This window comes from Centroberyx affinis, unplaced genomic scaffold (assembly GCF_046629955.1).
Source record: "Centroberyx affinis isolate AG114_WGS23_722 - 3 ecotype Tasmania unplaced genomic scaffold, CSIRO-AGI_Caff_v1 ptg003861l_1, whole genome shotgun sequence".
In the NCBI taxonomy this organism is placed as follows: domain Eukaryota; kingdom Metazoa; phylum Chordata; class Actinopteri; order Beryciformes; family Berycidae; genus Centroberyx; species Centroberyx affinis.
The window spans coordinates 147,476-174,926 of NW_027281708.1; the positions used below are offsets into that span (position 1 = coordinate 147,476).

The 27,451-nt window shown below is 41.0% G+C and overlaps 1 protein-coding gene across 2 annotated transcripts in view; it reads left to right on the plus strand.

The window, feature by feature from the left end:
- Positions 1-27,451, plus strand: part of mapkap1 (MAPK associated protein 1) — a 42,919-nt gene that overhangs the window by 6,976 nt on the left and 8,492 nt on the right. Inside the window, exons 3-10 of one of the 2 annotated variants that reach the window (XM_071541401.1) lie at positions 821-859; positions 1,333-1,422; positions 2,106-2,254; positions 6,857-7,029; positions 9,063-9,239; positions 15,664-15,773; positions 24,102-24,209; positions 25,049-25,189. In XM_071541401.1, coding sequence (XP_071397502.1) covers positions 821-859; positions 1,333-1,422; positions 2,106-2,254; positions 6,857-7,029; positions 9,063-9,239; positions 15,664-15,773; positions 24,102-24,209; positions 25,049-25,189 — 987 coding nt within the window. The remainder of the gene's footprint in view (positions 1-820; positions 860-1,332; positions 1,423-2,105; positions 2,255-6,856; positions 7,030-9,062; positions 9,240-15,663; positions 15,774-24,101; positions 24,210-25,048; positions 25,190-27,451) is intronic. The other variant, XM_071541402.1, reaches the window with a different exon arrangement.

Genomic DNA, 27,451 nt, shown 5'->3' on the forward strand with positions numbered 1-27,451 from the left:
ACACTGATGTCACTTTTACACTGTCAATACAAAGTGTATGTTTTATCCTTTTTTTTGTTTTGTCATTGGACAAAATTGACTAAAATTTATCAATTTGTCTCCATTAATGAGGTGTAAAATTGATTGTGTGACAAAGCCAGCAAATCAAGTTGCTTTGCTTGTGATTTGTTTGAGGAAATTCTCTAATACCTAATATCTGTGTGCCGCCAGTATTGGTGCATCCTTTAGACTAGGCACAAATTATGTTTTGTTTGTTATGTGTGCACATGTCTTAGCGTGGTATGGAAGTATATATGTGTGGGGTAGGTGTTAATGTTATGTATGTATGAATGTAAGAAACGGGAGCTGGGGCTTTTAACCGAAGTCAAATTCCTTGTATGTGTGCATACCTGTATATAGGTTTTTCATAACATAGGCTTAGTAACCTGAAGGTTTTCTGCAAGCCCAGACTTAAGTCTGAAGGTTAATCAATGTAAAATCATCAAATCAGTCATCAAATGAGTATGCTATATTTCAATCAGGTTGTGTGTGTCTTCAATAAAGTGTGGCAAGTCAAAGGGGAGCAGGGTTAAGTGACTTTGAATGAAAAAGAGTGTGAAACAATTATAAGTCACATGTGTGGGTAGTCAATTTTGATGGTAAATTTGGTGTTTTGGTGATGGAGGGAGTCCAAAGGTCGGTATCATGTCATGAACATATCTCCTTTTGGCTCCCTTGGCTTTTGTAAGTTTGGGGGAGTGCTGGTCGTGGTTTTGGTTACGGGTAAAAAAGCTGCAAGTCTTTTTCTTTGAGAACTGATGTGTAGCGGCTGTCTCATCAGGACTCCAACAAGACAGGCGCGAGAAAGCTCGGGTTGCCGGTAAGATATGAAGGGCAAGCAAGAAAACCATGAATGCTTTCATTTGATGTGGACCTTTATTGGTGTGTACATGTTTTGAGTGAGTGATTGTGTCTTTATTGGGTGGGTCATGTCAGTCCGCTGTGTGTGCATTGCAACAATCTTGACATGATGGTAGCGAGTGTTTACTTGCCCATCCAGCCCTTTGCTCTTTGTGTGAAATGTACTGCAAATAAACTTTTCTCCTATTGTTGCTCTCATGAGCCCTTGGGAGAAAGTGAATGCTTTTGGACAGCAATGTACAACGGACAGCAATAAAATGGTATTTTGATGGTGTGATTTACTAGCGAATTTATTGTACCTAATGTTAACCAATTATATTTTCATTAGTCACCATATACAAGTCACTATACCCTTTTATTGTTAAGAAGCATTGCCATTGTTTGGGTTGTTGGAGTGTGGCAGGAAATTAATCTTTGTTTCGTCTTTTCCAGCACAAAGACTTGAAAGGCTAAGGAAAGAACGCCAGAACCAAATCAAATGCAAAAACATTCAGTGGAAGGAGAGGTCATCCTCGCAATCAGGTAATGTTGCTTGCCAGTTTTTTCCCGATGCATTATTTAAAAGAATAAAGGCTGTATGCCTAACCCACCACTACTTTGTATGAAAAGACCTTGTTTCGCTTTTCCACATGGTGTTAAAGTGAAGGAGATTTAACTTAATTTTCTATGGTAATTTCAGAATCACTGGCTTAATAAATGTTTAAGTTATCCTGAAGTTAACCTTGTGTTAACATTAACTATGCTTTTCTGTGATCAACAAATGTATTAATATTTTGTAACAACAGATGGTGTAATAGGTAACATATGACATCTTCATTGATCTGTAGGCTATCTATTTGTTTGATTACTTTATCTGCATGTAATGAATTCATGCAGCCTTTCTGGGACAGAAATCCTAGGGCTTGATCATTTTCCGTCATTCACCTTAATCTTCCATAATGAGCAGATGTCTAGAGTCTGTCATGCTTTCTTATAGCCCTTATGTTCTGAGTATTAATAAATCATTAATTACTGAAAGACAAAAATATTGAGGAAGATGCCCAATTGGTAGACACAACAAGCCTAGTAGGCCCAGAAAAGGTTTTCAAAGGACTTCTGTGAGTTTAATGGAAACTGTCAGTAGCTTGATATTTCAACAGTAAATGAACTTGATAATAAAAAAGTGTTTGCCGCATATTGTTCTTGTCCTCATGCTTCCTGTTCAGTGGAGGACCTTGGGTCTCTGTTTGAAAAGCGGGACTTCAAAGACAGGCCACGGACCACAGGTACCAAATCTACCCTTTCCCTCCGGCTCGAGCAGTGTCCCCAGCAGCTGAACAACCCCTTCAATGAATACTCCAAATTTGACGGCAAGGTGAGCTATTCCAGACTTTGCTCCAATTGTTAATTTGTGTCTGCCTTGGTTTTGACCGTATTTGATTCGAAAGCATTTCTATAGTTTACATTTTTGTGTAGCAAAGGAAATCCGTGTTTCAAATCAACACATCTGTGTTTTGACTTTAGATTCTATTCTTCTGTTCATCCAATGCTGCAAACCTTCTGTGTTTTAAGATAAAAGCATTTAGACTGCAGTTCTTAATGGAGGGTGTTGGGAGGTACATTGTAGTCTGTAGTAATCAAAAAAAGTAATCAAATCTCACTTGGGGGGGTGCATCAAGGAGGGCGTTGATATAATTAGAGTACATTTTAAGATAAATGTGCAGACAGGTAAAGCAGAGACTGATGGGATCCCCCTCCCTCCCTGTTTTCTTTCTTCCTTCGGTAGCATTTCCTGGAGGTAGATTTCTCTCTAGAAATGTTCACTCAAGAGTAAATTCATCTACGAATGAAACGACTATGAAGTCTTTCTCCCAACTGTATCATTACATTTTTTACTCACTTTCCTGGAGTTCTACAATCGAGCATGATGTTGATTTTAGTTCTGATTTGTTTGTTCATCTTCTGAGAAATGATTATTAAAAGGAAAGGGACAGAGAAAGACTTTGACAAATTAAAGCGCATCTGTGAACATCATTGCACACATTGTTAAATTCAAAATTTATGTTCTCCATTTGTATCCTGTCTCATTGAAGTGTCAGAATAATGGCTTGTTGCATGATGTTGTGGTTCTCCACTCCCTAGAATTAGAAGGTGAAACAAACGTAAGCATTCCTAATGACATTTTTGAGATGGTCCCTTTATCTGGAAATACGATACATAATGGTACAAATCAATATAATGTGTGTTCAGCTTTCTTACTAAGGCATTTTGTATTGTAGGGGTGGGTGGTCTTTGGTAGTCTCCCAATTTGGACGACACAGTGATCAATCAAAGGCGCCTAACCAAAAGCATCACCAGTCAGATGGGGGAATTTATCTGTCCAGTACTTAAGAGCACTGATGCACTCCTGAATGAAGGGGTGCAACTACGCTACTGTTAGGATCATTGGCAGGATGGCAGCAAGATGACAGCTATTCCATGAATCAAGTCATATCTGTACAGTAAATAGTCACTGATTTGATTGATGTACTTTCTCCATCCATTCATGCCCTTCTCCTTCACAAGTAGCCTCCTAGTCACTAGTGAACGTGTCCTCGCCAAGAAAAATCTTACCACCCAGGAGGAATATAGAAATTTCCTTTTGTGAGCGTTGGCAGTCACCGAAAATGATTCAACCACCCCGAAGCCCTCTGCAACGCTGAGTCGGCTTAAATGTACAGTATCTATAGCACTAACAGCAGGAGCATTGCATATATATATGGAGGACCCCACAGAGCTGTAAAAGAACACTTATGACTGTCACTTTCAAATGAGAGACCCAGAGTAGTAGTAGTAAATTACATGTTGTCGTCATCCTGAGAGAGTCTACATTGTAAAGCCCTATTCGCACGGGACTAGTATTACCTGGGGACCTCTAGTAATTTGTAATAATTGCAGAGGTCGTCTGTGATCTTAATCCCGTGTGAATCTGCCATGTCCATAATTTGTAAAGTAAAAATTCCACCGCAAATTACCTACCATATTTCGCCAAACACAGATAAGAGGTCATGTGATAATATTAGTCCCGTGCGAATCGGCATCTTGGTGATTTGGGGTCATATTTTTTTTTGGGGTCAAGGTTTTTTGTTTTCTCCGCGCCTTTTTTCTGCCTCTTTTCCGGTCGAGAATTACGGCGGCTGCGTTGGCAATTATAAATGAAAGTTTTGGCAGCGTTTTGGGTGCAAATTCAGGAGGCTCATCTCGCTACACAGCATGGAGACCCACTCTCCAGCACATCGGAATGAATTGTAAATAAATGGCAATATTATTGGCCAAATGGAAATCTGCCTCTGTCCTCCATCAGCCAGCCGAAAATAATAATTATAATGAAATTAATCTACTCTGAGGCAAATTTATCTTTTTTTATCTGTCCATTGTTCACACTAAATCTTCCATCGTTTCTCAAGCAAACAGAAGCACATGGCTAATTATTATGCAGCCTTGACATCATATCCGGGGGATAATGTCAGCAAATTTGAGTAAAATACAGACTTCGCTTATCCCGTGCGAATGCGCCGCACGAAACACAGACATGGGGGGGTTATTTCTAAATCACATGAGGTCCCCAGGTAGTACTAGTCCCGTGCGAATAGGGCTTAAGATCACCAGTCAGACGGTAGTTAATTCATTTAGTTAACTTGTGGGTTGAATCTAGAGGGAAACACCCGTAGCATTGTAGTATTTATTATTTGAGGTAGAGGAAGTCTGTTTTGAATGGAAGATCTCTGGCCCTTACAGATACAGTAAATGTTTAAACTTTATTTGAATTGTCTGCGTAGAAATGTTTTGTCAACTTTACCCTATACTCATCCCCTCTCCCGTCTCTTCAGTATTTCAGAGTTCCCATACCAAAAAAAAATCACTCTGAAATCATTCTAGAGCCACCATGGCTGAGGAATGACTTTATGAAGGTGTTAATTGTCTTTTTGACCATATCATCTTGAATTATCTGTATTTAAATTTAAGGGCAGGACCTATTTGTCCTATCCCTGGTATTTCTGTTCTCTTTGTTGGTGGCTACTGTTGAGAAGCAAGAAAGATGACATCTTTGCCTCGTGTTCTGTCTTCTCCTCCTTCCTTTGAAACCTGGGTGAAAAATCTCCTGGGGCCAAATTAATTTCCAGGCCTTGGCTTATTGAACCATGCTGCTGCCATGTATTAAATTTAGCCCTAGGTCCTCCTCACACCCCGGACCCCTAAAAGTCCTACCTGGTCTTGCGCATCACAAATAGCCTCCTCCTTCATTCCCTGACAGGTGTTGCCGTTTACATGGCAGATTTGTCATTGTGCATCATTTCTAGGTTAGTGCCAGAGACCTATTTCCCTTTTAGTTCCTGCTTTTACTTTCTATACTCTTTCAGGGCCTTATGCTCAAACCTTGTATGCATATGAACTAGTAAAGACACAAGGACTACAGACACAAAGGAACCAAAGTATTTGTTAATAATCCAAATGATACAGACAAAACAACCTGACTTTCCCTCGGTTGTTCAAAATTTTGATTGGTGTGGTGATTTGATCATTGTGTTCTTTACTTTGCTAACCTCTGCCATCCTCTTTTTATCAATATTACTTTTAGTGATGTCTGCCATACATTATATCCATCCCTCCACATCCATGTAGATAAATCCTAGGGCTGTGAATCGATAAAAAAAAAAAAAAGAACTAATTTTCTTCTTAAGATTGAAGCTTGTAATCATAGATATTTAAACGTAGAATCACCATATACATCACTAAATCACTAATGTAGAATCAACACAAAGGAAGTATATTTTAAATCAAATGCTATTTTTAAATATCTTGTAGTAAGCTATCTCAGAGCCCTAAACATACGCTAGTGGGTGGAAGATGATGTGTTCTGGACTTCCATGCCATAGTTTACACTTCTTCTTCGCATCTCAAGAATTCCTAACCAGTTATAATGTACTCGAGAATAATAGTACGCTAATGGGCAAATTTGACTAGAGCCAAACTCTGAAAAATTCTTCTTAGCAACTCTTTACTCATAGCGATGGCGGTTTAAGGGATCTTTTTCAGTCTCAAAACCAAGTAAGATATTAGCTTTACAGAAAAAAAAAATACACAAATGTTTACACAGGTGCTTTTCAAGTTTGCATTCAAGTGGTTTGTGTATTTTAGAAATCTTCTATATATTATACATTGCGTTCGCTAAAACACTGATATATTTCTTTCTATCACTCATTCACACACAGTTGCTTTCCCTTGTTTTATCATGTTTATATGCACACTAATAGTTTGATCTTTTCCTGATTAAGGCAATACTATATTGGAACTGTCATATAAGAGAGCTTTTATCTCATTGTCTTTATAGGGTAAGGTCATAATCAGAGTAAGCGTAACCCGGTTAACACACCTAGATTTCTGCTCTTTCTTTCCATTTATTAGGGGATGTAAACACTTTAGATTTCTTTCGGCTTTTTCAAACTGCACGTCAGTCTCCAGATGCAGTAGCCTGGATGTTGTAATTACAAAGCAAACAACATGCTGCAATGCAGTGGAGTGATGATGTGGACTGATTACCTCCGCCAAGGTTATGTTTTCGGTGCCGTTTGTTTGTTTGTTTGTCTGTTTGTTTGTCTGTTAGCAGGATTACGGAAAAACTACTGGCCCGATTTTCATGAAACTTGGTGGAAGGGTGTAGCATGGGCCAAGGAAGAACCCATTACATTTTGGAGCGGATCCGGATCCGACTCACGAACAAGCAATAATAGCACAAACCTTGGCGGAGGTCTGCCGAGTGCTGTTCTAGTTATTAAATGAATCCATGTAAACCAGTTTATTTGAGAAATTGCGTTTACCATGTAAACGCAGGAATCAAGATATTTCCTTAAGCTGATTACTCCCAGTACTCCCAGTAATCCCCAGGGTATTGATGACCATGTAAACGTACTCACTGTCTCCTCCATCTCTTCCTCAGGGCCACATAGGTACAACCGCCACCAAAAAGATAGACGTCTACCTCTCAATGCAGATGGCCCAGGAGAAACTGCATCCAATGATGGTGGTGACCATTGCCAACGCCCGTGTCCATGATCTCATTGGGCTCATTTGTTGGCAGTATACCGGTGAAGGACGAGAACCCAAACTCAAGTGAGTACACACACAATGCATACAGTCACATAGATACAGGCACACACAAACAGAAATGATTAAACACCAACATTCAAGGGAATACACACGTTTTGTGTGGGATTCCTGTTATCAGGACCCTATTGATTCTTCTTCTTCTTCTTCTTCTTCTTCTTCTTCTTCTTCTTCTTCACCAACTGACTTAGAATCAAAATATGTTTTTTCCAATAGATTCCTTGGATCAAGTAAAATCATGTGCACAGAGTGTAGTCAATTTCCGCCATATTATATTCTCCGGCATTTAGAATAAATAATGAGCGATAATGAATAATTTTTGGATGAACTATTCCCTCAAGACAGTCCTTGATTTTTTTTCCCCAGAAATAGGCTTAGCATAGAGCTATTCTAAATTATATTGTTTTGTTATTTTGGTTGGTTTGGTTTTGTGTCATAAGAAATATCAAAATCCTCTATCTCATATTTAGAGTGAATATCGGCCACTTTCGATCACAGGTTGATTGATCTGTGCATCCCTATTAATAATTAATAGACACACAGAGGTGAAACTGCTACCAGTCTTCTCATGACAGAATGGTAAGTTGATCAAAGCTTACTTAAATCTGTATAAAACTGAATAAAACTTTTTTACTTTAGGAACGGGCACTCTTGACTAGAGCACATTCCACTTTTGTCCCCATTTTCTTCCTCTGGTGACCACCAACATTCCCACACAGTTGTTTATCTTATACCACTTGATTAAAAAAAAAAGTCTCCATAGCTCACTCTTTCCACTGCAGAAGAATGCAACTACTTGGTTTCCGGGATGCAACAGCAGTATTTACTACAGTCGTACCGAAAGTATATAAAGTTCAGGGAGAAAAAAAAAGACAAAAGGAGACAGAGAGAGAAAGGAAGTCTTCAAATACAGGAACAATAAAGCAACCAGTCAGTGGTAGCAGACAGTTGGGAAGCAGAAGCAGGACCTGAGCTGCATAACAATGAGGATGCACAATTCTTTGGAGTACTTTAATACACACACACACACACACACACACACACAGAGGAAAGCGGTTAGTTACTGATAGGTAAAGAACAACCACTGATATGCCTAAGAAATGGATGCGATCTCTGTTGTTTGTTCCTGAAGTGCAGCCCGAAGCAAGTTTTCATCCCCATTTTCAAACAGCTGTTCTACTGTTCCGTTTCTGTTACACTGATAGTATTTTGGATGCGAGGCAAGAGCTGTAGTCAGCTCCACCAGTCAGAAGTAATGTACCACTGGCATTAAGCAAGTAGTCAGTTCTGCCAAGCACCCCGTACCATAACTAGATTTGCATACGTTTGTTTTAGGTCTAGCCACTACTTGAATATTTCCCTACTTGTCATGATCGGGCTTCAAAGACACACACCCTTCCAGGCCTTCTGGGAACAAAGCGACACCCCAAATGAGTATAAATGAGGGGAATTTTGACCCTGTTAGCTAAGGTGGCTCATCTACCATCTATCACTGTATTGTAGTGTGGTGATAGCAGGTTACAAAATAAATTAACGTGCAAAATGCTTTTAAATATGTATTTTTTTAATTCTTAAATTTTATTTAGGCTTTTGCAATGGAGTCCGAGTTTCCTTCTTTTTAGATTTACTTTTATCCTTTTTTTTTATTGAGCAATAGCTAGCTACTTGCCACTCACTTTTCAGCTTCATTACACTCTCACACACCCATCTTTTGCTGTGGTTGCATACATGCGCTGATGTTCAAGCAAATCTCTTTCTTTCTCTCTGTGAATCCATAAGAAAGAATTTTCAGAGGTAGGAAATCTCTGTGGGCCCACAAAGCTTCATTTACTTTCATTGACGATCAGTTTACTATCACTCTGTTTGCAGACAAGCTCATTAATCACTCACTCTCTTTCTCTTTTCATACTTTTTTCATACTTTTTTCATACTTTTTTTCCCCGATTTCTCTGTCGTATCCCATTTCTCATCATTCTGTATTGTTCTGTCTTTTTCCCCCTCCTCCTCCCCCCATCCCCTCCCTTCACCCCTTTCCACAGCGAGAACGTGAACGCCTACTGCCTCCACATTGCGGAGGACGACGGCGAGGTGGACACCGACTTCCCGCCCCTGGACTCCAATGAGCCAATCCACAAGTTTGGCTTCAGTACGCTGGCGCTGGTTGAGAAATACTCCTCACCGGGTCTCGCCTCCAAACAGTCCCTATTTGTGAGGATGTGAGTAATACCATCTAACCACCATTGGAGAGCATTGATTCTCCAATAATGATTGCATTAATTAATCAACCTACTTTTTCTTTTACAAAACAGTCAACATTTCAGAATGAAGTGTTGACTGTTCTGTTGTTGTTGTGTTGAGGCCAATGTGCTCTACAAAATAAACAGGCCACTGCATGTTGGACCACAATACCAGGTCAAGGTTGCTGGTGCTGACTCTGTCTGATGAGACTGTAAGGTGTTTTTGTACATCTGCTCATATTTTCCAATCCCAGCCTCCCCTGGCTGCTCTAACTTTTGCCTACTCAGTAATGATTAATTTCAGGCCTGTTCTCTTTAACGCACAAAGTCAATGTGATGAATTGAGTTCTCATGGAGCCAGGTGTAAACATGCTGTTCAGACTAACTTTTGAACCACTCAAGAAGTTAACTTCATGGCATCTGGCTTTACTAAGCTACAGAAATGTATCAATCATAGAAAGCAAGCAACAAAAGCAAGCACACAGATTTTAAGAGAATTTAGTTTCCAGAAGGTTATGTGAATAGATTCTAAAATTAAGCACTTAAACTAGCAATAAGATAAATGTATTCCAGCATTCTGTCCCCAAATAACTTTACTGATATATCTGCATGAAATATAGACATGGGTTTTTCTGTCTTACAAGATATATCTCCAAAATCATAATGTTGTCGCCTAAGTTAATTTAGATGGTTGAATTTACAGCCCGAACTTGATGTCACATCCCAAAAAGTGTTTTATACCATAATGTTTTATACCTCTAAATTTACAGTGCCAAAAATGAACCAAAGTAGAACCAATTAATACAAGATGTGTACTGAATTGTGAGTTGTGAACTGTTTCATCTCTAAAGCACATGTACTATAAGAGTTATTACAGCTTAAATTCATGCAACAACTGAACAACACATACACTCCATATTAGAATTTTGGAGGAAAATACATTTAATCAGATATTCTTATCTGATAGAATTGATTTCTAGATTTCAACTGTCATTGCTCATAACATTTGTGCATGAAAACGTGCCAGACATGACCACACTGCAGTGATGAAACCATGTTATTTCCTTTATCATTCTGTATGTCAAGCACTTGGTACACAGTATTCAAATGAAAGGGTCCATCCAATATGTGACGAGCAATCAGATTCTGACTTAATTTACTCGCGCCGCGCAATTATGGCTCTGTTTTCAATTTTAAAGTGCCCATGTTTAATGTCCATTTCTTCTCTCAGGCACTTCTTCCAGCAATGTACAGTGTGTAATAAAGCACATGGCCAATAATGAAAAAGGGACTTTGCCCGGCCTATGAGAAATGGCTCTGTCATCAGTTGTAAATCCAAAGGAACCAGCTTCCCCCTCAGGTCCCCATGTGATCCACTGCCTCTTCTGCTGATACTCCCCTGGCTTTTCTTTAATATTCATCACTATAATTTGGTAATTCAAAGCCTGATGTCAGTAGTAGGGATAGTTTGATTGTGGGGTTAGTATCAGTTTCCTTTTTGGCAGGAGACTTTGCCTGGAAATGACCTTTATTTTCTCTTGTACTTCAAGAAACATTTTGATACATAGTAAGCTAATGGATGAAGTAAAATAATGCGGTTTCTGGGACAATTAAGTAAATTGTTGATTTCAGAGGCTTCAAATCAGGGTTGAGGATTTAGGTGAGAAATTTCCTGCATTTGTTGTTGTTGTTTGTTTTAGTTTGTGGTCAGGCTTAGTTTGTATTCATTTTCAATGCACATATTTGAAGAAGTGTGGATAGTGAAAATCTTTCTTCATACATTTCTTACATTTAATATTTAAAGAAAATATTGACATAGAAGGGCGTGTCATCATCATATGAATAGCCATATCAATTCATGGTTTGAATTGAGGGGAATAACCTCAACCTACAGCTGGGGTGTTGTTGGTGTATATGTATTTGTTTGTCGACTTCCATCTGTATGCCTCCAAAACTAACTTGGCCAACAGAAACGGAGCAACCTCAGCCAAAAGAAAAAAGTGGTCATCTTTTCCTCTGTCTCCTAGTGCTGGAGCTCATTTGAAATGATGCTCTCTCACTGCACCAAAATCACCAGCAGAAACTTTACTTGGAGATTTTTTTTCTCCACAGTGCATTTATCCCATTATATTCAACTTTTTCCATTTTTGAAGTCGTAACAGTATAGAACTAAGTTTCCTTTGATGCAAGCCGAGATTTTCCACTAATTCAAAAGACATGTTGATATCTGAGAGTAGAAGTTAGCTCAAATTGACAAATTTCTGCTAGTTATTTGATTTGCCTATCCATTTCCGAAGTCATTTGCCATGCTGGTGCACGACAACTGGACTCTAATTTGTCAGAGAGAGCTTTTTAAGAATTTCCTTTTCATTTTAATTGCTAATCAAGTTTGGAAGGGCCTCCTCTGCCAGATAAGAACGGCTTTGGGGTGATGTAAGCAAGATGCAGCGTAGCAGAATAGTAAACAACAATGGCGGTGATGGAGTAGCAACGTTGGCTGTCGATAAACCTATATCTTCTGTCATTTCAGAATCTGAGGTTTAAATGCATTTAAAGAAGAACAAATACTCACAATGAAGGCATACCTTTTGTCGGAGAATGTTTTCCATGTTCTTCCTACCAGATTCGGCAAGAGTTTGATCTATCGGATGTCTAGGGTGCCTAACCCAGATCTTCACTTATATCAGCATTGGTGGTTGTATTTCACAGGTACACTCTCACACTAATGGTCTACCTAGGTCCAATCCAACATTTTTTCTCAATGTAGGAGCCTTACACTTAGCCTGCACCAGGCAACACAGAGGCATCAACCCTGAAGCAGCTTTGCTGTTCTTGATGGTGCCTGGAAATAGCTCTGAGTGAAAACTCTCTGCTTGTTCCCCCTCTCAGCTTGCATGCACTCCTGCATGTTTAACAACCTAAATTGCAGCTTCCCTTCAGTTCCACTTTGCAGACATCCACAACAGGAGATTAGCATTTTGCGCTGGCCTACCACCCGTTGCTTTCTTTACTCAGCAATTCCCCCTCCAGAGCTCTTAAAGCTCTCCATCTGGAGGGTAGGCCAGTTAGTTAGTGCTTAGCACCGAATCTCTGCTCTTGCATGCTGTAGCCTTAGAAAAACAGCTGTCTCTCCATTTGCTCCCTCCCGATTCAGTCCTTTCCTGGCCTCAGTACAGTAAGTGGCAAAAAGGCAACAAAAGGGAGAGGCAGCGTTGTACCTATGTACACCCATGTACTAGTCTCTCTCAACAAAATGATAGAGAAATGATTCAGCTCTGAATAAACACATTTATCCTCAGTTGGATGGACTGCAGCACAAATATAAAAAAACATTAAATAAATGTTGCGGAAATTAGTCTCATTTACACAAACCATGGAAGCACGAACTGCAGCAAAGCCTAAAAAGCCCGACAAAGTCTGCAATAATACAGCTCACTCCAAAACCAGAGGGAACATGCTACAGCATTTCAATGGTGGAGGTAGCTTAGGATTCTGAAAACGTCTAGACTGATGCACAAGTCGCAGACCGAGTTGGCCTTACATTTGTTGGACAGCTTGAGCTGCTAGACCTCTGGGTTAGCCGATAGCATAGCATCGCTAGTGGAGGAGGACACGTTTGCCAATGTTGTTGTAGTTCCTATGTCTACCATTAGATGTTACTAAAGAGTGCATATTACTGATCCTATATCAGTAGGATATCAGCCTACCTATCAGTAGGTTTTATACTCAACCTAATGATTTATTTGAATTCCTAAAAACATCTGTATATTAATTCATTCAGATTTATCATAGCCAGTAATTTGCATGTGTCTGTGTTGGTATACTGTAGGCTATGTGGAACCTTATAATTCTGACCTATTGATTCAGGCCAGAACAAAATTGGTGCATCATTACTGGCTGCTTTGGAACTTTCGAGTGAGACAAGTGTGAGAAACGAGCGGGAAAGTCAGTGTAGACATACAGATGTACAGGAGCTAGCTAGCTAATCCAGTGATGAGAAGATTTTCCATCTATTTTGAAGATAAATATTTTCAGTAATGGTTTGCGCCCTTGAGGTAAACGACCAAAAAGCCTACTGTGCAGTTTGTAAGAAATCATTTAAGCTTTACACTATGGGCATCAGTGCAAGTGATTTGTTCCCACTCCATTATTTTTCATTGCTACAATGGCCCTCCCATTGGTAAAGCACTAAAGTGGTTGTTGATGACTGAGCTTGGTTTTGCTTTCACATACTGCTTTTGTGTAGCCTTAATGGTATAACCAGTTAGGGCTCAGAGTGTCATTAAAAGGTCTTAAAAGTGGCATGAAAAAGCATTAAATTCAATTTGCTGGTACGTGCAAATACCGTGTAATAACAGTTTCTCAATAGTTGTCGATTGAAGAGGGCAGAGATGGCTGGTTCTCTGTAAGATGAGTCATTTTCTTTCAATTTTGAATACATTACTGTATATGGGTGTACTGGGATTTTTAGCCTGAGGCATTAGGCATTAGGCTTTTTGAGACAGTCAAGAGGGTAATCAACTCCTAGACACGCCTCGAGTGGCAGTGACAGATATCTTTGAGCTCATTAACTGATTCCAAGATAAAAGAATGGAATAAGAGAGGAGCTGCAATAGACGAGATTGAAAAGAATGAAAACGAGAGATCTTGCATATGGGTTCTCGGATGTGACATGTCAAAAGCCAGCTGCCCTCCTCCAAGAAGGGAAAGTGGCAAGGAGTGATGAAAAGAAAGAGAAGGACCGAGAGACTCCCGGCGCGACCCTAAGGCTGGTCAGTGGTAGCGCTTCTTTTTGGCCGCACATACAAAGCCAATGTGAAGGCTGGCCACTGATGCTGTCAGAAGCAATTGACCTTCCAAAGACAGCGAAGCCTGGAAATTGAAGTAGACACACACACACTAATCCTGCTTGAAACATGGACGAATGGACTGTTTTCTCCCTTTATTTGCGGCCTGGAGCTGTTGATCTTTCTGTTGTCATTTTTCTTGCTGCAACTTTAGAAAAGTCCGAAGAAAGTTGTCTTCTACATAAGAACTACCACTGACTTTAGGTGTTCATTCAGTATTGTACAATGGTGACACAGAGTATGGGCAACATAATGGACAACCAGCATAACAAATCCCATCATCAATCATATCTCTGTAATGTTGTGGGAATTGCATAATTTATCCCAGAATCTTCCATATATTTTCAGTGGTAATCTTAGTAATTGGTCTTGGCATATGGCTGCCATTATAATTATTTGAACACTTGCACCTTGCATTGCATCATCATCCCTCTCTCTCCGACTTCTCTCATTGGGCAAGAAATGCCTGGAATGAAATTGGTGGTTGTCTCCGAGGCCATCCTCTGGGGAGGGATTGACCAAAACCATGTTTTTTTTACATTGAGACAATGCAATGAGTGCTAGAAAATTTACACAAGAAAGGATTTGAGAGTCAGTTTTATATAGCTTTTTGCGATTAACAATTCTCTTACATGATCAGAATTGTTCTGGCAAAGTAAACCACACTCAAAGCACTCAACGACAGTTAAAACAAATTCATCATTAGGAGCTGATCTTTTGCGCCAGGTGATGTCACCTTTTTAATAGAGTACAACAGATGGTGATGTCACCTGGCACCAAAGATCAGCTAATAGCAGATGGCCATTTCAGTAGCATGCTTTTTACTATTAGATGTCAGGCTTTACACAGATTTGGGTTGGGGTTTTGTTACTCTTTAAATACCTTAGACTTTGTTACCATTCATCATTTAACTGCTTAGTTCTTTTTGGTGTGTTGCTTACTCTGTATCTGGCCCACCATAATCCTGTGCCCCTCTAAATAGGCATTATACAATTTAGAAACATCATACTGCCTACCTGTGTTTTCTTTTACCTATGCACTCCTCCTTGCCCTCAGTGCAGAGTGGATTTTTAAAATTGCAGTATGCATCAATACCAGTATATTGTTACATCTCTAGTCATGATTAAAAGTTGGTGGGACCTATTGCAATCAGTGAAACAGTTTCTAAAAACTCCAATAAACCTACACCAGCTTTAATGGTTGCATAAATGGAGGCTCTATGGTTTAAGGGTCCAAAATAGTGTGTCCCACGTGGGGTTTATAAATGAGAGTGAGTTGTATGTTGACATTGTGATAAATGCAATGCATGCATTTAGGATAAAAAAAAATATGGTCTCACAGTCAATTTTAATAGACTCATCAGATATTCATTTCACTGAGCCACAGAGGATGGGTTTTATTGTCATCTTATACAGTATATTCTCTCTTTGTCTTTGGAAGTAATGGATCCGTCCCTCATTTCTTGTCCTTTCCGGCATTGTCCTTTCTCATCTTGTTCTCCCTCTCCCTCGTCCTCCCTCTCTTTCCCTCGTCCCTCTTTCTTTCTCCCGTGACAGAAACGCTGCTCATGGCTTCTCTCTAATCCCGGTGGACAGCCTGAAGGTAACGATGAAGGAGATTCTCCAGAAGGCGCTCAAGAAGAGGAAAGGCTCGCAAAAAGGCTCGGGTAAGGACAACGGCGTGAACTCCGAAGTCACGGACGGGTCAATCAGTTGTCCTAGATATTTATCGTAATCAATGAGTGCATTTTGTGTGCGTCCATGGGCCTTTGCGTGACCTTAGTTGTCTGTGTATACACCCCCAATTGTGCAGAAAGTCTCTCACAAAGCACATTCCCCCCCCCCCCCCCCCCCCCCACCCCCTATCAGCTGTGGGCGATGGCAGAAAAGCCATCAGGGCCACGATCCCCGATAGCACCGCCGCCATATGCCGTTTAATTTGTCACGCCCGAACGGACCGACGATCTGATAGCGCTCTGAGGTTTTAATACAAAAAAAATCGGACGTAACGGATTGAGTCTCACGCCAGGACACTGATAAAGTAGGGTTGAAACTCTTGAGACGCGCACACACACACACACACACCTTCCAGCGCAGAGATAAGGCCCTGGAAAGAGATCATGTCAACTAGCGATGAGGGGGGCCCCCCCCCAGCATCCCGACTTCACGCGCGAGGAGGAAAACAACAACTCTTAGGAGGAATTACTCACGAGACGCTGGGAGCCAATGATCCGCAAAGAACATAACGAGGGAGAGGGGCATCTACATAATGAATATGCCCCGGTGATTGAGGTGATGATAGGGTCTCGGATAAAGAGAGGCGGGCGCGGGCGTCTTCTCCCATTGTCTGCCCCCTTCCCCTTCTCCCCAAGGTTATACTCCGGCTGGATCCCACAATGCAGAGGTCCCATGGGTACGGCCAGCTGGCAGTGGGGATTGACACCACCATACGTCTTTGTGGTAGCTGTAGTGATCTTGCACTGAACGCTTCATTTCACCAGTGAAAACCTTTGCGTCTGTTGTATTTGTTGGGATTATTAGTAGTAATCATCATTATTTTATTTAAATAATCTTTTTGAATATTGCCAATGTCTGATGCAAAGCTTGCATCCCTCTATTTCAGATTGACGTCCACTTTTTTCTCCGTCCGTCCGTCCGTCCCATTCTCATGAACGCGATATCTCAAGAACGCCTTGAGGGAATTTCTTCAAAGTTGGCACAAACGTCCACTTGGACTCAAGGATGAACTGATCAGAAATTGGTGGTCAAAGGTCAAGCTCACTGTGACCTCACAAAAGACGTTTTTGCCCATAACTCAAGAATTCATACGCTAATTATGACAAAATTTCACACAAATGTCTAATAGGATAAAATGATGAAGTGATGACATTTTATATCCAAAAGTTCAAAGGTCAACTTCACTGTGACATCATAAAGTTTTGCTTACCACTGTAGCTGAGAAAATGATCTTGGGTCATTCTACAAAAACGGTGGAAGTGCTGTCACTTACTTTTGCAGACACCAAAATCCTTTAAGTTGACCTAATAATCACATTAATTATATATGTTCAATAAATAAAGACTGTCCTTGCAATGATAAAACAAAGTTTATTGGCGGAGGCATACAACCGAGGCGGTTATTTCTAGTTTTGCAATTGGTTATTAAAGTTGTTCAATCCATTAAGTACCATGTAGCCTCTCAATTCAAGTAAAAACATAGAAGCAGTTAAAACTGTACTTAGGAGGTTTTCATGTGAGGGCAGTGAGTGAATATGGATCAACTCACCTGACTATTAGATGTTAAAAATACAAAAGGAACAAAAAGAATGATCTCCCGTGATGCAGTAGTTGTCCACTCAATCAAACACAGCGAGGAAGAAAAGTATGTGTTAGGTTCAGGTCCTTCCATTATAAATGCAATTTGTGCTAAAAGCCTTTAGGAATGTGATGGCATGTACACCCTCCAGCTACTGAAAGCAGTTCCATTTAACAGCATGAAATTTGAATAAGGCTCTGGTAGTTGGGACATGTTTACTAAATGGGATGAATAAAATGACTGCATCTACTTTTTAAGCATTTCTCTCTGGAAAAAATAGTACAGTGCTTGTATGTAGCAACCTACTTTGTACTCGCAAAGTAGGCCCAAGTTTTACAATGTCCTTTAGTAGATAAGGTCATTACACTTAAGATTATGTTCCTATTCCTTGTGTAGGCGACACAACTCTATTGCAACTAAGAGAGTAACACACATACACACAGGCATACACACACTCCACCCCATAGAAACAGCCTTTTGAAAGTCATTAAGTCAACAAACACAGAAATTAAGCATTTTATTCCCACCTCCTGCAACTCAGAGATGACAAGCGACATAACTTGTCCCTCCCCTCTCAGCTATTCCAGATGCTGGTCCGATTTTCCGTTCAGAGGCGCACTTGGAGGGCGTTTGAGGCAGCCAGGGGTTGTAATGGTGATGACCGTGCTGGCTTTGCTTCTCTGAAAGGAGGAGGATGACTAATCCTGGTGGCATAAAGGGAAACAGATGTAGAGGGGCGGGCACCAACCACTTGTTATGCTGTCAAGATTTCACTTCTTTTACTGTTCACTTTTTACTTTTTTTTTTGCCTTCCTTTTACTTTTTTGTTACGTTAGCTCCAAATAGGGTAAGTGTACTGACTCTAGGAAAGCTCTGAAACGAAACTGAACTCATGCCCTCGACCCAGTAACTCAAAATGTCTTAATGACCATTTCTGCCATATCACTCCAAAGCCCATTTCACAATGAAGACAATGTGCAACACACCTACGTCCAAGGATCATTCTTGCCTTGACCACCTGATACACAATTATTCACCAATCCATTCGCAGTTGTTCATTTGATTGAAAGAAAACAAACTTGAACTCATTTCACCTCGAGAAAACCCACACACTGCCTACAACTGCCTTTTAAAATGATGTGACTGGTCTCCTGAGGCAGAATACCTCCTCATTTAGCATCCATATTCTAGCAATGGGGGTCATTTCGACCCCTATTGAATTATCCCCGCAAGGTTGCCTGAATTTGCCTTTACGTGTGCAAAAATGTCAGTTCAACTGTAATTTGAGATGAGAACTGGAGAGTTTGACAATTGAAAAGATTGAAAAAGGATTCTTGTAGTGGTGCCATCTTAGATTAACAGTCTAAGAACTCTATCCAGACGTTTTTATATTTCGCTTTGTCTCTCCCCAACACAGAATCATCACACTCGTGGTTACTTTTGGCACAAAACTACCTAGCTTACGATCTATTGAGAAATCTTTTGTTGACATTGTTTTGGGGACACTGAAATGTCCAGCTAGCTATATTAACAAACGTACTGTCAGGCCATATTTGCAGTTTGCTAACAGATGACAGTGTTGGTGACAGTAAGGCTGACTAGCCTAATGTGTTCATGCTGGCTCAGTGCCGTTTTGAATTGGAGAGCAGCTGTCCCGCCAGGTTTTACTAAGGATTGTCCTGTTTACAGCAGTGGTAAATTGTTGTTCCCACAGCATAAGAATCGTATGGTAATAATACATTGGGAGTGGCGGTGTCCCAGGTTATAGTCAGAAACAAACAGGCACAGTGCAAAAATGGTTAAGAAGTGTTTTGCTTTCTAAATGCCTTTTGAATGCAAGTTTCCTTTATTTTTTGTTTTTTTTTCTAGTTAGGACGTGTATGCATAGGTAATATAACACTGACCGAGCAATGTGTTTGTGATTAATGGTAATAATGGATAATGGTTAAAATAGCAATGATCTCAGTGTACACAAAACCATACTTGGACACACCAAAGACCTTGAAAATTGCTTGTAGGTCAGATGAAGCCACTTTGAGAGAGAGAGAGAGAGAGAGAGAGAGAGAGAGATTGCCTTAGGGTCGTGAGTGGCTTGCCTCGCAAAACAGCTCTGGGATGATTTTCTTGAACGTTGTGCACTAACGTTCGACTAAAGGTATCCTGTACTGACTGACTTAGGATGTCAACTATATCACCTCTCTACATACGTGTGTTCTTGTTTTGAAGTGTTTCTTTACAAAGGAAGCAAAGGTTTAAGAGTACGAAACTGTAGTCTATTTTACCAGAGGCTTTGTAAGCTGGAAACAAACATTTGCTACTTTGTCTTCCATCCTTTATTGTGACAACCGGGATTCAGTGTGCCCCAGTAATTCAGCGCTCAAATGGAATCAGCTGTCATTTCAGTCTGAGAGCTTTACGGCTGTTTCAGTTTGCCACAACAGCTCAATCTATGAGGCAATTGCGATTGTTGAATTCATAAAAGTCGCATTTAGCGTCAGTTTGATTAAATTTCATAATGAATGAGTCTCAGACATTTTTATCCAATTGACCCCCTCTGTTCTGATGCCGTTAACCAACACGTATAGTAGACAAAAACCCCTACAAAATCTGAGGGAGAAACCTGCGAGTTCAGCCAAGCATGGCCGACCTGCCCCTGGCCTCGTCTGGTGGTGAGTCCAGGTGGCGTTTTGGGGATTTATTTCTATATCTAGTGCAGGACCCATATCTGAAAGATGGTGATTAGGTTGTGGCCCAATGTCTGTGGCAAATTGCCCAGTTGATAACCTAACCCCCCCCCCCACCCCCTCACACACACACACACACCCAAACAAGAAAGAGCTTTCTCATTTACATTTAGATAAGTATTGATCATTTATTTACTCACTAGAGTGAGACTCTTTTCCAGTCTTCTCATTCTCTCCTTCTCTCACACGCACACTTTCTTTTTACAATAAGAGTTCAAGGTCTCACGATCTGGCTGTGGTCGAGTGACGATTTCTACCTCCTCGCCGGCAGAGTCCAGTGATTTACTCTCAGAATAGGATCAATGGAGCTGAGCTTGACTCAAAATACAGCTTGTATTGGCAATTTCAGCTTTCATTATCTACCAACGTGACGTATTTATCCAGAATCCTTTGTATTCACAAACCTTTGTGCTATTTCTCATACATGGGCATAAACACAAGCAATTTTTAAATCGTCCAATTAGTCCCACTTATGCCACCATGGAGAAATTATTTGTTAAAAAATAGGAAAAATCTGCACAACTACCAAACAAGATTTACTCACTGGAACAGACTCCATTTTGGTTGTAGCTATATGGTTATTTTATGTATGAAAATCATCTTTTTGTCCTCTGCAAGGTGACGACCTCTTTCTCCTTAAGAGCCGAGCGCTTATCGCTGACAGCCCTCCTCCCCGCTCCCTTCCTCCAAACGCATTCATAATCAGATGTCTCCGGCGCATAAGGGCATTTCGAAAAACACTTGAAAACGCACAGAAATATCACAGGCTATAATTCTGAAAATTCTTAAGGCAACACCACGCAGCAATGGTGCTAATTTTGTGGCGCGCCCCGGCGAGAAGGAATGAAAAGAGCAGACACGGCTGACTTTAAAAGGCTGTGAAATATGATGTCTGGGAAGGTTGCGGCGGAATATAAAATGACTCGGTCTGTGCCAGTAGATAAGCGGGTGCTGAATAGTGCTTGTGCACATTATCGGGCAAACTGTGGTGACATTTGGGTAGGTGGTGACGGCTGGGCCTCAGATGATGGGGTGTGTTTGAACTGCAAATGAGGTGCCAGAGCTTAGAGGAGGAGGTAGGTGTGCGTGTGTGTGTGTGTGTGTGTGTGTGTGATTGTTTTTACAGTATTTTTGCATTTAGTTCTCATAGGGTACTTAAATAAGTAGTTTAAATGCAGAGAAGGGGATATTGAATTCCAGTGGAAACCTGTGCTGTGGTCTGGTTGTAGGTAGTCAGACAGTTGTGGCTACAATTAAGCTTGGGTCGATATTATCGCATATCGCCATATTTCGTGAATATTGCAATATTTCCTGCACCTATAACCCTGTAATCTACTCGTGGTAGGACAGTAAAAAAACAAAAAAAATCAAGTTTAAGTGAAAAATGTGTCTTTTTAATTCAAGTGGGTTCCCTTTTCCACAATCAGACCATTTTTCTGGAAATAGCAGGAATGAGCAAATTATACCAAATGGCCATTGTTTCCTCCAATGCTTGAATAGTAAGATCAATTTCTGGGCTGTTAATAATACTTATTATAGCCTAGAAATGTGCTCTAATTTGGAAGAAATAAAATAAAATCCCCTCCCCAAAAAAACAAACAAAAAAAACATAAACAACAACCCCTGTGATAATATTGTGTATTGCGATATTTTGACGGGACAGTATCGCAATATTAAATTTTTGGATATCGCCCAAGCCTAGCTACAATGCAATAGTGAAAGTGAATATTGTTTTGCTCCAGACTTTAGGGGCTCTTTGAAACCTCTTCATGTTCATACACTAACCAAGTCATGTTTTAGCCAACTTTTTTGCTCAAGCATGTAGATATACACACACACACACACACATACAGGCAGACACACGGTTTCTCTCCTTCTCCATGTGGTTTTTAGTCAGCAGGACCGTAGCCCGTTTGAATCCTGGAGGTCACGAATTGTCCTTTTCCGAGGTTCACCCACTCGCCACGGATCGCCGCGCGAGGCAGGTCTCCGAAAAGGTCACTTTCCGTGTCTGCCATTAGTCACACTCTTTCACCCTCTTCCACCCCCCCCCCCATCCTTACCTCCTTCCCAACAACTTCCTCCCCTCTGCCAAACGACCATCACGGTTCGCAGCGTTCCTTGGAAGAGACGAGGAAATGGACATGAAGCCAGGTAGCGGATTGGCATTTCTCAGGCAGGTGACGATCACAGTCAGGCTCGCGTCCTCCTGTCCATCCACGCACAGTAAAGCTTTGGCTTTAGCATGTCGTTTGTCGCGCTTGTTTACCTTTCTTGGACGAGGATCTCCTGGAGCGCTCAGAGGCATACTCTTTTCATCCTCGTGGCGGCTGCTGGCTCGGCCCGACTCGGGCTGACATTTTAGTTAAAGGGTAAATATTGCCCAAAGTCTTTGCCCTACTTTGACCGGCTGCTTTCTTATAGATATGCTTCTCCCCTTCTCTTCCCTTTTTGTGGTGAAGAAAGGACTCAGACTTTTCACTCTACCAACCCTCCCTTCTTTGATCTGTTGGATAGACTTTCGGACCACCTTACGTCATCAGAACATTGCGTTGTATGAGATCGCAGGTAGTGCAAACAAGTTGTCTACCCCATGCATGGTCTCTCAGAACATGTATCAATCCAGAAGGACAAGCTGGATTAGATTACTGGTACATACCGCTGGTTCCTGCTTAATTTAATGGTTACATTTGACTGCTACTCCTTTGACTCCTCGAGGAATCACCAACATAAGTGCAATTTGGGCTTAGAGATGGTATACATTTCTTATGCATCATCTCAAGGCTGCACCATTGCCGGAGGTCACATTTCTTACCCATGTACGCCCTTACAGTAAGCCTGTAGCCTCCTGAGCTGAACTCCATGGCAGCGAACAAGAGTAAAGGCATTACTATAATATAAAAAAAAGCCAACTGATGCCAATTCCCTTGGCTGGCTCCTTGGGTAGTTTTTTTTTTTTGTTTTTCAGTTGTTGTGTATTTTTTATTTCATTGTTGAGGGGATATAATTGCATTATGCTGTATCACAGAGCCAAAGAGGTCACCCAAAACTAGGTCCACATTACAGGAGCTGGGAGTCACAGGGAAGAAAGGGAAGAAGGAAGGAGGGTTGGGAATCTAATAACGGACAGAGGGAGGGAGACGGGGCTGAATACAAGCTTTTGTTTGTCTGCGTCAAAGGAGCTCGTGGATGGGATGGGATAGGATTGGGTTGAGGTGGAGGAGAGGAATAATGACCCAGGTGACCTTGGGCTTGATGAGTGTGACAGGAGCCAAAGAGCATTTTGTGTGTGTGTGTGTGTGTGTGTGTGTGTGGGGGCGCACACTAAATCTGGATTCCACTCCTTTCCTCTTCTGTGGCTGCTCATCTGATGAATGTTGTCTTCCTGTTCACCTCTTTGTGCGATGGAAACACGAGTAGAAGGTATAAATTTCAAATGAACAGAGAACAAAATGCCCAACAAAACTGTTCTGTGAACGCATTGCATTTCTGCAAGGTTAATAAGGCAGACAGTTAGTTGCCACTTTTACCAGGTTTTTCTCCTCTATATCATGATTGTCATTGAAAAAATAGCATTTTTAGAGCATTTTTAACCTATACTGAAAAACTAAAAAATGCAGTTTTTAATGCTTGTCACATCTATCTATCTTTTCTAACACGTTGGTTCCTCATTGAAAAATTGGATAATTTAATGTAACCTGTGTTAGATCCTGTTTAAATGGAGATAAAAAGTGTTTGTCATGTCTTGTTTGTCTGTTTCTATATGTCTATCCACCAATATTTCTTAGCAACAGTTTAAGACAGAGCAATGCAACAAAAACAAGAACACTCAGAGCGGTCTCCGTGCCAAATCCATAACCTTTAACCGAGACGGGCGTAGCTGTTAGTAGAGACACCGGGCGTTTCCGTCTTCTGACCGCCTCGTTTTCCCCTCAGGTCCCATGTATCGTCTGGAGAGGCAGACCGAGCCCAACGTGGCGGTAGACCTGGACTGTACATTGGAAAGCCAGAGCACCCTGGAGTTTTGCCTGGTCAGGGAAAACAGTAAGTATAATCTCAGCGGGTCAGCACCGCTCCACCAGCACCGCCATATATTCTCAATTTATGAATCAGATTCCACAGCTGGATACCCTCGGCCAGCTTCACTTGATAACCCGAGAGGAGCTGTAGATATAACTGTTTGAGCAGTTATTTCTCACCTACAGAGGTGGGGACTCAAGAGAGACTTGACTTGAGACTAGCTTGAGACTTGATGCATGAAGAGAAGACTTGAGACTTGACTTGACTTGGGTTCTGGTGACTTGGGACTTGACTCTGACTTGTACTCTGATGACTTGAAAAGGTTTCTAAAGTCTTGACTTGAGATCTTGTGTTTGTGTAAATGACTTAGATTGAAAGTGATGAGATTTGTTCCAGCAGACGACTGAATTTAAATTATTTTTTCTGAATTTGTATGGAATGATTGAATTTAGTGAGGGTTTTTATATCCTATTAAAATGATATTGCATTGAAAATATATTAAATTGATACTGGACTCTGGACTCTTGACTTGCTGTTCTACATTTAGACTCGGGACTTGTGCCTCAAGACTTGAGACCGACTTGGGACTCGAGCAAAGTTGACTTGGTCACACCTCTGCTCACCTATGATAAGGATAGTTTGGGCTGCAGGTTTTCATGTGTTTGTCTGTGACTAGAATAGAAAACACTCCAAGCGCACTGGCATTGGTTGAAAATAAAAACTGTTTTTCTAGACTAATATTTTGATTTCTCAATGAAGGGCTGTGCTGAAAACAGAAAATCACATCCTTTTCAATGTTTGTGGATGTAATCCTCATCTTTCTTTTACTTTTAGCTTTGGTTGTTCTCTCTCTCTCTCTCCAGGCTCCAGGGGCGAGGAGAGCTCAGAAGAGGACCCTCCTATTGACATCACCACAGTCCAGGACATGCTGAGTAGCCACCACTATAAGTCATTCAAGATCAGCATGATTCACAAGCTGCGTTTCACCACAGACGTCCAGCTAGGTCAGTGAAAAAAGTCTATTTTTAAAATGATGAACACTAAGCACAAAACAGTTTGGTTTAGTTTTGTTTAATTGCACAGCTATGACACATCAAAATTGAAAAATATAATGATTTAATAAACATGTGCAGGTGAGACTGAAAAAGGGTCTTATGCACAACTATACAAAAACAAATAGGTAGTTAGATAGACAGATGGATATATCGATATGTAGATAGATAAATAAATACACAACAAAAAATCAGGCTGACAAGCAAAGACCCGACTGAGTTGGATAATAGAATGTAAGGGATGACAGACCATAACAGAAAAAGACAAGAAAATATGGTGGATAGTAAGATGCAGAGCATGAAAACTGCCCTGATGTAGAAAATGAAATTGTAGGGGGAGTGAGAGTGTAGTAGTGAATGGGACGAGTGTGTTAGTGTCAGTGTGTGTGTGTGTGTGTTTGTGTGTGTGTCCTGAGTCTGTATCTGAAGTCGCTGAGACATGTAGATCATATGAACTATATAAGAACATATAAGAACTTTTGGACTTGATCGTACTGACTAATCTCCTTGCCTATGAGTCGAAAATCTCATTCACTGTTCCATCGTTTTTACACAGAACATAGCATCACGTTTTCACATATGCCAAAAAAAAAAAAAGTCACAAATCCCATATTACTGAACAGAGAGCCAGAATTCTATTTTTTTTATGCTCATCTGAGAAGTAAGGGGACGTACACACCCAGTCACAGTTCCTGGTGTTGGTTTGAGATAGCGGCCTCCTGGAGTTTCAGAGGCTTTGTCAGCCAGTGAACATCTTGCCAGTTGCGTCAGCCATGTCAGATTAAATCCAGTGGGTAGTGAATAGAGAGGGGGTAAAAGCAGTAGTAAAGTGCCGTTAAGTCGCGCTGACAAACCTATGAGGGGTTTTGTGCGGCTGTACCATACATATGCGAATTCACTCTCATTCATGAATTCGGTTGGCACCGGCAGTGTGCATGTAGCCAATATGTTCCGACATTTTCCAGGAATAATTAAACTAAAAGAGTGAAGAGTGAAGAAGCTGTGGTACAGGGAAGATTAAAAAAAAGAGTTACTGAGGCATGGAGGGTTTCAGAAGTGGGGGGACTTGGTGGGAGTGGCAGGTAAATGAAAATTTCTACCTGCCACTCCCACCAAGTCCCCCCACTTTTGAAACCCTCTATGCCTCAGTAACTCTTTTTTCTGGCTGGTACAGAAAAAAGTTCATTTCAGACTCTGGCCCCCACCCCCCTGCTAGTCCTCAAATTTTTTGTTTTCAATAATTTCCCACTAATGAAGTGCCAAAATGGTTAAAAACGATTTTGTTCTAATGTCCCTAGCGACTCGAGATATGTAATAGTGTAGTAATGTTATTTGCTACTGCTCCTCAAGGGGACACTGGAGTTTCATTGATACTTTTGACGGGCAGTGTGTGTGTGTGTGTCTGGAGTCTGTCAGATATGAAAAGGTCAGCAAGGGCAGGTCAGCCGAGACAGATGAACGGCAGGGACTGAGGGTGTCGGGAGGCATTTCCTCCATAGTCAAGAGCGGGACGTATTCCTCTTCCACCCCCACACTTTCATCCTCCTTCACCGCGCCTAACGTTCCTCGGTCTAGGGTTAGTCCTCACGGTTTAGATTGATGGGCGTTTACCAGGCATTGTAATTTCAGCCACTTTTCTTAAAAGCCATAAACCCACTGCTGCTTGAATAATTCCAAAAATACAGCTTAGACTTTACCCCCATATGCTAATAACTAGAATCTACCTCCAACCGCCCTGATATGGGGAATAGGCGTAGACCCTAATGGATGCAAATGGAAAAAAAAAAAAGTCATGCTGTGCTGCCAGTTTAATAAAGCTTGTTAACTGCAGCTTGGGAAAAGAATGGGCCAAATTACAGGGGTGGTTATTGAGAACATGTCCAGAACTGGACATGTTCTCATTTACAGACTGAGGTTTGCTTTGGTATCTTGACCCACACCCACCCCGCCTCAAACAGAACGGGTTAACCGTTTTGGAGGGCAGTTACAAACAAACAGTGAAGGCCAATCCTCTTCGTTGAAGTCAGTGTTTTTTGTAAATTTTTCTAATAACCAGTGATGCAATGCTCATTCTGGCCCCTCACATTGCATTAAGCAGGGCCTCCGTCACACAACTGGATTAAGTCTTGTTATAGCAAACCGATTCCATGTGGCCGCGTTTAAAAAAAAAGAGGGGCAATTTAATAACCATTATCATCAATACAAGTGACCGAG